Source organism: Corylus avellana, chromosome ca2 (assembly GCF_901000735.1).
Source record: "Corylus avellana chromosome ca2, CavTom2PMs-1.0".
In the NCBI taxonomy this organism is placed as follows: Eukaryota; Viridiplantae; Streptophyta; class Magnoliopsida; order Fagales; family Betulaceae; genus Corylus; species Corylus avellana.
The window spans coordinates 9,458,016-9,469,319 of record NC_081542.1 but is presented as its reverse complement, the minus strand read 5'-3'; the positions used below and the strand labels follow the sequence as shown (position 1 = coordinate 9,469,319).

Genomic DNA, 11,304 nt, shown 5'->3' with positions numbered 1-11,304 from the left:
CTAGGCATAACCCAACACCTGTTAAAGCGAGAAAAGATAACATCCCACAACTTCCGTGCGACTACACAATGAAGAAAGAGATGATCCACGGACTCCCCATCCGCCTCACACATACAACATCGATTAATCACAACGATGCCTCTCTTCCGAACATTGTCCAACGTGAGAGGAACATTGTCCAACGTGAGAGGCTCTGATATTGTCGAACATTGGCTCTGATATGCCTCTCAAGGCTTTGAACATTGTCGAACATTGGCTCTGATACCATGTTAAATTACCACTTATCCCAAAAGCTTAAGCTTATAGGAATAAGAAAATTTAATCATTTAATTAGTACTTAAATAGAATCAAAAGAAAGACCGTCCACGAAAGGCCTAAAACTGAACTACTCAGTGTCAACTTTTTATAAACTGGACAACATCTCGTTGATCTCCGACTGGTTGGTAGAAATTGTAACATCAATCAGCAAAGAGTCAATGGAGTTAATTCTTCTATTGGAGTTAGCCATTATGTGAAAAAACTTCATGCACTTGTCACCCTCCCTTCGCTGCAAGACCCTAGATTTCTGCCCCGAACACACTTCCTCCATGAGAGTAGATCTTTCTAACTTGCTAATAAGTTATGCCTTCTTCATACTCTCCTCAACACCTAAGGCCCCCTCTTCTTCAATGACATAAAAAACATGTAGCTCTTCCAAAAGGATTGTCTTCTTCCTCACTATATTGCCAAACACCTCCTCTTTCCATCTCTTTAAATCAACTTTCAAAGCCTTGAGCTTGCTTTTAAGCCCCAAAGAATCTCGGTTTTCTAGTCTTTTGAATGTAAACCCCACTTTTCACATCCATAACCTTTTCCTACCCCATGAACCTTTACTATTGCATCCCAAAAAGTAAAATGGCCTCTGTGATGTAATTCCTTCAATAGATTAAACTAATTAAACTCTTATAATGAAGAAGAGAAACCAAGCAAAAATAAAAATTCATAAGCAAGCTTCCAAGCCCTTTTAATCATCTAGCTACATATAATGATGATCTAATAGTGTTAACAAATATATAGAAACACCCCTAATTGTAAGCACCACTGCAGACGCATGAATATGACATAGAGTACTTAAAATGCTTCGTAGTTCAACCACATAGCTTATACAACAAGTCTTGGCCTAAGTAGGGCCTAGGTGCAGCATGATGACCAGCACAAGAGAGAACAAGGTTATCACCAAATAAGCTGCAATACCCAAAATACACAAGAAGCTAAGAGAAGGGAATAACTGACAACTCAATACAATTCAGAAAGTCACAAAATTCATTGCATTTGCAAAGATACTGGTTTGTTACAGCTCATGAGGCTGAGGACCAGAAAAACGTGGAAAGACGAGAGAACTTCTGTTACAGGTCAACAGGAAAAACAATATGAATGCAGATAAAGGACATAATACCTTTTCATAGTCAGAAAATGATGCTGAAGTCTCATGTGATTCCAAAGGGACTGGATCCTTGCATGGGCGAGAAAATTTCCACGCACATTGTTCCCAAATGCGAGCAGTCCATCTGCTTAAAAGCTGAAAACCTTCAACAATTACATCATAAATGCTTCCCTTGACTTCTTTGCTCCACTCAATATCAGCATTATCGATTGACTTTAACAACAACAACTGCAAAAGAAGGGCAAAGTTATGGATTTTAAAAACATATAAAGCAGGGACACCAAGAAACATATCTATGCATACAGGGGGAGGGGAGGGGATAGCACCTGATTCATTGACGAAGCAAAACGAATTGTGAAATCATCATTCTCAGCACGGATTGCTCCAATGTGATTGATGATCAGATAATGTCTCTGATAAGTAAATTATGTCAAGGTTTCAACAGAAAGACACAGCAAATAGACATTTTGTGCACACGCGCATATACACTTTAGAAGTAGACTGTAAAGTTCTATCATGCATTGTAACTCCATACAAATCTAACAGGGTTATTAGTGGGTTATTCTAGGGGTGAAAGAATATAGTTCCATGTAACATTCCAACTATGATAAACACCACAAGTTTACAGAAAATATGAATTATATCTATTGATAACTTGGTATTCAGTCTCATACAAGAAGATTAAAATTCAAACAAAATGGCTTCAGTTTTCACAAGTTTTTTAATTTTTTTATTTTATAAGTAATCGAAATATCATTTTTTTTTTTTATCGGTAATATCAATTTATTAAAAGCGCAAGGGGCGCAACCCATGTGCACAGGAAGTATACAAAAAGAGCCCACACATACAAACTTTTAATTTGAAAATGACGCACATAAATCTAGGAATTCCACAAGCGTTGAAACTTGCGAAGAATGCCACAAAACTCTCTAAGAGAAAAGTGTTTGAAGCACCCTTTTCTTCAACTCAGTAATTCCAAGTTCACGGTCCTCAAAACTCCGTGCATTCATTTCTCTCCATAAGCACCACATTACACATAAAGGAGCCATTCTCCAGATTTGCAAAACTATACAATTACCCCTTTGTCCTCTCCAACTTCCCAAGCATTCTTTCAACCTACTCGGCATCACCCACTTAACACCAAACAGTTGACAAACCATATTCCAAACCTCTATAGCAACTTCACAATGCAATAGTAAATGATCAATAGATTCACCACTCTTCTTGCACATACAACACCACTCCGTCACTATAATGTTCTTCTTACGTACATTGTCCATTGTTAGTATTTTTCCCAACACCGCCGTCCACACGAAAAAAGCCACTCTCGGAGGAGCTTTACTCTTCCAAATAATCTTCCGAGGGCCATCCATCGGTTCTGAATTAACCTTCACCTTATAGTATGACTTCACCCCAAAGTTCTTTCTCTTTGAGGGAATCCAACAAATTTTATCCACCCCACCATGCCTAACCTGTTGGGAATACAGCAATTCGAAAAATCGTGCAACCTCTTCCAGTTCCCAATCATGAACAGGTCGAATAAACATTACATTCCAACGAATAGCACCATTTACTGTATCCATATTCTCCTCCACCCATGCCTCCTTTGCACATGCTATATTAAACAAAGTGGGAAACACAGTCCTCAATGGTAACTCCCCACACCACACATCTTTCCAAAATAATACTCGAGAACCATTTCCAACCTCAACCGCACATGCTGTTTAAAATTATCCCACCCCCCTTCGAATACATTTTCATACCCCCACCCCATAAGATCCCCCTACCTCCGTGGAACACCAACCACCCCTCATCATACCATATTTCACCTCCACTAATCTCCTCCACCAAGCCTCTCCCTCGTTGGCAAACCTCCACAATCATTTACCTAACAACACACGATTGAACTGAATCAAATTCCTTACACCTAATCGAAATATCATTAAAAGCACAAAGCCCAACCTAGGTACACAAGAAGTATACAAGAGAAACATCTATCTAGAAGGAGAAAAATGAACAAGAAAATCATTAAAACTACGCACCAAAGGAACTAAATACACAACTGTCCAAATATAACGGGAATAAAAGGACTTAAGCTCCTCCAACGTCTTCTCACGGTCCTACATGCTCCTTTATTTCCATAGGATTATTGGACATTGAACCATTTATACTCAAGGAATCCACTTGATTATACCTTCGACGTGAGTTGGCCACCCTATGAAAGAATTTTGCATTTCTATTCCCCTCCTTCAACCATAAAGCTCGTAATTTTTGTCTTCGGTTCACTTCTTCTAAAAGAAGAGTTTTCTCCAACTCCTTAGACATATCCAGCTTCCTCACCCATTCCTCCTCCACTAAACAGCGACCCTCCGCAATATTATCCAGCTCTCGAATGCCCTCCAACAGTTACTTCTTTTTCTTCCCAACATCACCAAATACCTCCTCATTCCATTTCTTCAAGTCCGCCTTCAATGCTTTCAACTTACTTGCCAAAACATAACTAGCTGGAATTTGTAGGACATCCACCAAGTTTTAACCTTATCAACAAAACCTTCAGACTTCAACCACATATTTTCAAATTTAAAATACCTGCTCCCTCTCCTTTGGGCGCCCCGGAATCCAACAACAGAGAAAAGTGGTCTAACAAAAGTCTTGGCAGTCGCCTCTGTGTCAGCATTGAAAAATGTTCTTCCCACTCCGGAGATAATAAGAATCTGTCAATTTTAGACCATTTTTGATCTTCCTGGCTATTGGACCAAGTAAATTGGCCCCCTTCAAGTGGTAGATCCACCAAGCTGTACACGAAAATGAACTCCGAAAACTCCAGCATTGCAGCAGAGTAACTAGAATCACCTAATCTCTTGCTAGGAAACTGAACCACATTGAAATCTCCCCCAATACACCATGGCATCTCCCACCAGCTCATTAACCCCGCTAGCTCATCCCACAATTGCGGCGCTCCTCCATCCACACAACTACCTTCAACAATTCTATCTTTGGTTAGCTTTGAGCCAATCCCAACTGATCCTGACACCATAGCCTTCGTCAACTTGATAGCATTGGGGCTTTCAGCACTCCACCATTTTTCAACAGAACTTTGGCCAGTCACTCTTTGGTACTCTCTTCGCAAAATCCAAGCTTTCCTTTCGACTCTTCGGCAATTTCTGAACAAGACCCAGATCGCCCAATCAGTTCTTCAGTGCAGTCTGGGCCAGACCCAATTCCTCCTACCACCGAGACCCCAGACAAAGGCTCTTCAGTATTTCTCTTGTATTTTCATGTGTACTTGGGTGCACCCTTTGGTTTCTAGTGAACTCCATTAACTTATTAAAAAAAAAAAAAAAGGAATTAACCTAAACCCAACACACTACTAGCCACGAAGGGTAATGAGTCAATCAAAACCATAGGTTTATATATTCCCACCTTAAACTATTAACTTTTGGGCAGGTCAGAGGATACATATCAATTCCACCGGCCCTATTTTTATATCAACAATTATAAAATTTATCTCAAGGAAGTTTAAGATGTAAATGCACATAAATTTTTTTTTTTTTTTTTTTTTTTTTTTTGATAAGTACAAATGCACATAAAATTATCACACCCCTAAATCTGAGACCAGTTAGTTATACAAATAAGCAAGATTGTCAACACATCACAAAAAGCAGGGAACAGTCTCAATGTGGTTTACTTTATTGATCATTATTCTGTCCATAATCCAATCTTTACATTCTTATAAGTTGAAAGAAAGGGAGCTGCAAGCAAAACATTTATAAATGCTGGCTAAACTGGAACTCTGACTTCATATGTTTGTATTAATAGTACTAACAAGAGAGTCGAAAACAAAACACAAAAAAAAAAAAAAGCAACCAACACGAACTATCATTATTTTCATTCATAGGTAAGAAATTCTAGCAAAGAGTTCAATAGAAAAGCAGTAAACAGAACAACCGTTGGTGATCTAAACCAATAAATTACTGATCAAGATGACAAAAGAACAGGATATTCTTGTGCTTCACGGGGCGGAAGCTCATGAGGTGCTGGAAGAGTGAGAAGACGAGTTTGCGAAGAAAACTTTTGAAAGTACATTGACAATTCTTTCAAGATTGCAGCAGGAGAAAGATGAAGATCTGGAAATGCAGGAATGACGGGTTCATTCTGCAAAGAAAAAGAACAATATTAATGCAAGCTTCTTGACTGATTCTGCCACACGTAAAGAAATTAATATCTGTTTCTTGTGCCTTTATCACAGATATTCACATTTAAATCATTTCACAAACAGCAATACCTTAAATATATTTATCAGTCTGTTAATTTTCACCCTCTTGTACAGTGACTCACTATCTTTCTCTGATGATGTTGCTAAGACAACAAGAACAGGCAAAACGCGTAGAAGAATGTGCCGCTCTGGGAACAGAAGTGCAAAATCCAATTCCAATGACTCAACTGCAAAGACTATGAGCACTTGAAGAATGTCTTCTACACTATTTCAGGTCAAGGAACTCAAGAGAATAAAACACTGTATCATCATTCACATATGTGCTGTGAACAACATAAGGAAAATTGCATTCCAAGTTCTAAAAATTTATCAGCACACATACAACCAAGCTGCAGTTCAAGTATTAAGTAAGGCAAATCATTTCTACCCATGTATCATATAGAAATTTATGCAGGTGACAACATTTCAAAAATAAAAGTACAAATAGACAGGATACTTGTTTACACGAAACATCTCAACATGCAAATTCAATAAGATAGCCCACCTCGAGCTTAAGAAAATCTGCAAAAAAAAATAGTTAAAAGTATAATTGTAACTGATAAATGACCAGAAAGCACAATATCAATTGTGACTTTATCAATAAAGAAAATAAGAACACCAAAGGAAAGGGAAAAAAAAAAAAAAAAAGTTACTGTTCCCAAACAACATGAACAGTCAAACATTGCATACATCCAGTGCGTACATGTTATGAAAGAAAGGGAACCACAGTCACACACCTGCAAATCATCTAACTCCTCCCTCATTGAATCAGTGTCTTGCCACTGAATACTGACTTGTGTGAATGTCCTGAAAAATTGGGTAGAGTTCAAAAAACAAATTAAAGTAATGAATTGCTACTAATTACAAAAAACTGCAATCTAAGAGGTTCACACATTAATGATCTTGTGAATTACAATTTCTATTTTTTTTTTCTTGGTAACTCAACAGACATTTAAAGAAGCTGCAAAATGATTTGGTCAAAGTACTTTCAGGAAATAACAACTTTAATGGTTTGGTCAAGTACTGTCAGGAAATAACAACCTTACAATTGCTGGAAAACTACTAGCATATTTAGAAAAATTTAACTGAACAATTCAGGCAATAAATTCTATCCAGGTACTAAGCCTGGACTACACTAGTGTTTCATTGACATTTAAGCTTCTCTACCTTGGGCGCATCTTATATTCCTAAGCACAAACTGTAAAATGTTTAGTGTTCAGAACCTAAAAAAATTCAAATGAAGAGGAGCAGAATGTCAATTTACAAATTTGACAAGGAACAAGAATGAGAATAATGTCTATGGTCTTTAATAGCTTAAAGTTCAGTTTCATTGTTCAAAGTTTCTACTTTACTCTTTTCTCTTGGACGGCCGCTTGGCTTGCTCCTTTAGAGATTAGTTTTTCTGATTTCCTTTTTCATTTCTCTCCCTCTTAGGCGCGCTCTTTATACTTCCTGTGTACGTGGGTTGCGCCCCTCTGCGCTTTGCTTTATATCATTATTACTTATCAAAAAAAAAAAAAAATCTCATTGCTTGTGGAGTTTTGTTGGCTTTGCTGATTAAAGAATTTGGACTCTCACTTAGCAGTCCAGTGCCCAACAGCACACACGCATGTGCTTGTTTGTTAAGTGCTTCTTCAATTCAATGGGACTCTTCTGAAAAATTTCCATCACCTATGAAGTGCTTGCCAGAGGATGGAATCTATTCCTTAGTGCTCTATATATAGTAAGTAACCTCTGGGTGTGATACCTTAGGTTTCTTGTTGTTCTCCTTTCTTTATATATATTCTCTCAATACCCCTTATAAAAGATATGACTTGCTTTCTTAAGAACCAGAATTTAAGTCCTCTTGAAGAACCGATAAATAACATGTTGTTGTAGATTAGCCCACCATATAACAGATCATACATGGCACTACTCTAGAACTTCAGCATTATCCTACATCATCCTTCTAAACCACCTCAGAAGGCCTGGAAAGGCTGCATGAAGGAACAGATTTTAAGCACCACACATGCAGGTTGTAGGTAAATGTAATACTTGAAGATGGCCTGTTAGTCACAAACTTTCAAAAAACATTGTAAGTGTACTCAGAGAGAAGATAGGGAGGGGAAAAGACTCAAGTGCAAGCTACTTGTCATTAACAATTAAAAAAATAGACAGCAAAAAAAAAGAAAAAGAAGAAGATAATCCACTTTAAAGAACAGAAGAGAGGTGTAACCAAGCCATAGCAATATGACAGAAAACAAAGATGATTGACATACCTCTTATACCAAGAGAAGTCATTAGGTATGCTTGCTTTAGCGTTTTTGAGATGATCAAGTTGCACCAAGACATCAAGTAACTTCAACATGGACCTAGAGTTGAGAAAGATATCTCAGGAGGATAGCTACAGGGCATCATCATAGGAACTTACAAATTGCTCTGAAGATGTATTAACATTTATATGATGGTGAGGAGCTTAAGCTCAAACATATTCATCCCTTGAAATGAGGTGGTAAAAAAAAGAGAAAAATCAAGCAATCAGTTTCGGAAGAAAAATGAGACGTTATAACAGACCAGAGATGAGTTATTGTCGGGCCATTTATGCGCCTCTCAGGCCTTGAAAAGCGTTGCATATCAGCAGCTAGCTGCATCACAAAACAACAATAATTGGTACTGAAAGTTTGACTCAAGTTTAAACATAAAAAATAAGAGAGTAATTAAGAGCTTGTACTTTCGATGCAGCTGATGCTTGCCATCGCTGAATTTCACGCAGACGACTCATCTCCAAGTCTAAAACTTGATATGTTTCTAGATACAAGTCGGCTTGACTTTGCTTCATAGAATCAGGGAGCTGCCACATAGTACACGATATATATTACCACAATCCCAACAGCCTAAGCAGATGGAGAAAATAAATTTCATTCCTTTTAATTTATATTCTAAGACTCCATCCCAAGCGTGAGCCCAAACTCCCTCTCATCAGGTGAAACATTTCTATATACAATTCAGCTTGACCTTGCTTCATAGAATCAGGAAGCTGCCACATAACGTACATTACAAATTACCATAATCTCAAAAGCCTAAGCATAATTTGCATTGCAACACTACGTCTTGCCTGTGAGCTCAAAATCCCTTGATGGGTAGGAAGCAACTTGTAGAATTTTTCACTTAAATCGAAAGCATAGAATAAGGCAAGATTCAAACTCAAGACCCCATAAATAATTAACATAATTTGTTGTTAAGTTTGATAGGCATATGCATTCGATTAAGAGCTGAGAGGACTACTATTTTTCATTAAGCATTCACATGAAAGAAAGGGTGTGTACCTTATGAGAGATTTAGCAAAAAATTTCATGCATTAGGGAGTCTTGGATGCGCCTCACCTTGACACGTGTCTTGTGTCTGTGCTGTGTTGTGCACTGTGAGTGTGTGTGTGTGTGTGTGTGATTAACAGTGACTTGAATGACCGAGTATATACTTTTTGATAAGTCCTTTAATTTTAATTTTTTTTTTTTTTTTTTTTTTATGACCGAGTATATACTTGATGTCCAGAAAAGTTCTGTTCAAAATAAACCCAAAATAAACCTGAGGAAGAGCTTTGACACAACTGCGATATGTATAAAGCACGGATGCCATCTCCTTCCCCTCTTGGATAAGGGCATTCTGCATGTTTTACAGCTTCACCATCACATAACATGAAAATAACAACAATATTGCGAACAGGAATGAATCAAATTGTAATTATGGACGTAAACTTGTACTTATATCTGACCTTTTACCATCCCAATTATCTGAACAGAAGGTAAATGCTTAAAATCTAAGTTCTATGCTTTCAAAAGATAAGGTAAAAGGAGAAACAAGAACTACATACCAGCTGATTGAGAGCTTTTGTGTCCTCTGATAGAGATAGGCGGTATGCAGAAACATCACTGTACTCTACAATAGGAAGCGCTTCTTAATTATATTTCCGACTATACCATGTCTTTAGACATACATGAACGTATGTAGGTGTGTGTATGTAAATGAGAGAGCTAGACAGACAAAGAGAGCTATAGCATAAGTGTGTGTGTGTGTGTGTGTGTGTGTGTGTGTGTGTGTGTGAATGAGAAAGCAAGCGAAACAGAGAGAGCTGTAGCATAAATAAAGCACAAAATTGACCATGTAGTATGGATATTCACTTAGCATTTTTTGTTCTTTTTCTTTTTTCTTTTCGAGAAGTTATATTAAAAAACAAATGAGAATGGGCTTATCAAGGAGATGGTCTATTGAAGCTAAGGATTTTGAGATGCTGGTGAAGGATGGGGAAGCTGGTTTAGAGATTAAGGAAAGAAGCAAAAGGTTGGTGAGATCAGTGAAGTTGGAAAGTAATGAAGCTGTTTGGTTATCACATATTTTTGAAGAGCTGATCAAAGTGAAGGATTCCAGGGTCTTTCATGATCATTCTAAGCCGGGCTATCCTAGAATACTAGCTCAGAAGTGTTCCAACAGATATGGAAGTTTCTTGGTGATTGAAGAATGTGAGGGAAAGGAGAGGCGCAGGTCAGTTATGATACCGGAAGGGAAGAATCAGAAAGGATGGAGCAAGCTGGAGTCTGAGATTCAGATTGCTATTAGATTCTTTCAACCATTCCTGATGGCTCCAGAAAAGGATGATATGAAGAAAAGAAGGAGCTTTTCTGAGGTGTTACAGGCCACGGTACGTCCGTCGGAGGAACTATTTCTACCTTCGACAGAAACCATCGCTAGAGTTCCGAAATGGCTGTCGGGGGAAACTGGAAAAAATGCTGCGCCAAAGAAGAAGATGAATGTGAACGTTACTGGTCCAGAATCAGGTTCGATAACCATACTTAAACGCACAGAGGGTTTACTTCCGGCGACTGCTAAGGGCAAGGAACCGATTGAAGGGGGATGCAAGGAAGTCTCAGGGAGTCAGCGATACATGTTGGAATTTCCGGCCATTCCTTCGCCGGTGCAACCTGTGCCTCCGGTGAAGATTTCTCCGGTGATTCCTGGATTGTTGGGCAGTGGCAATTTGTCGCATGCAGCGCTGGCTGTGCAAGGACGCAACGTACCTGGAGGGACGCACAATTCTGACAATGGACACGTGGAGTTTGGAGGTTTCGAATGCGTCAAATTAAGGAACACTCTGGAAAAGATTCAGCAAGAGATAGAAGAATGTCTGAAGCGCATGGCGAAGGGGAAATGTGGGCATTGCGCTTGTGGGCTTTCGGGCCTTGGGCCTGAGCCAACCAACCAAATTGCAACGGAGGGTGTTACTATACAGCCCAAGCAGTTGTTGAGCGGTGGAGAAAGGAATAAGATAAGAGGGAGACAGAAAAAGAAAAAAAGGCCGGTCAGGGTGAAAAAAGTTCAAGTGGGCTGGATGAAGAACGGCGATCCAGGAGCTTCATCGTCCACTGCTGGCCATCAAACAACGATGGGTCAGGCGCCGGGAGGTCCATCGGCGATATCTGCGGGGGGCTTACTAGGAAAAACACCCCCTAATGGTGTGTTGGGGTTGTCCGGCATGAGGGATGGTTTATTACAAGTGGGTCGGCGACAGACAGTGCCGATGGGGAGAGACAAAGCGCCGGAGGTGGTATTGGGCGACGGCAGAGGCTACGAAGCCCAAGAAGATTGGAGGATA

General features: G+C 39.0%; 1 protein-coding gene across 1 annotated transcript in view; it reads right to left on the bottom strand.

The window, feature by feature from the left end:
• Positions 1-11,304, bottom strand: part of LOC132170411 (protein PIR) — a 60,618-nt gene that overhangs the window by 40,388 nt on the left and 8,926 nt on the right. The window contains exons 8-13 of the mRNA XM_059581392.1: positions 6,416-6,485; positions 6,136-6,200; positions 5,709-5,904; positions 5,420-5,578; positions 1,750-1,836; positions 1,436-1,651 (exon numbers count right to left, since the gene is read on the bottom strand). Of these exons, the coding sequence (XP_059437375.1) occupies positions 1,436-1,651; positions 1,750-1,836; positions 5,420-5,578; positions 5,709-5,904; positions 6,136-6,200; positions 6,416-6,485 (793 nt within the window). The remainder of the gene's footprint in view (positions 1-1,435; positions 1,652-1,749; positions 1,837-5,419; positions 5,579-5,708; positions 5,905-6,135; positions 6,201-6,415; positions 6,486-11,304) is intronic.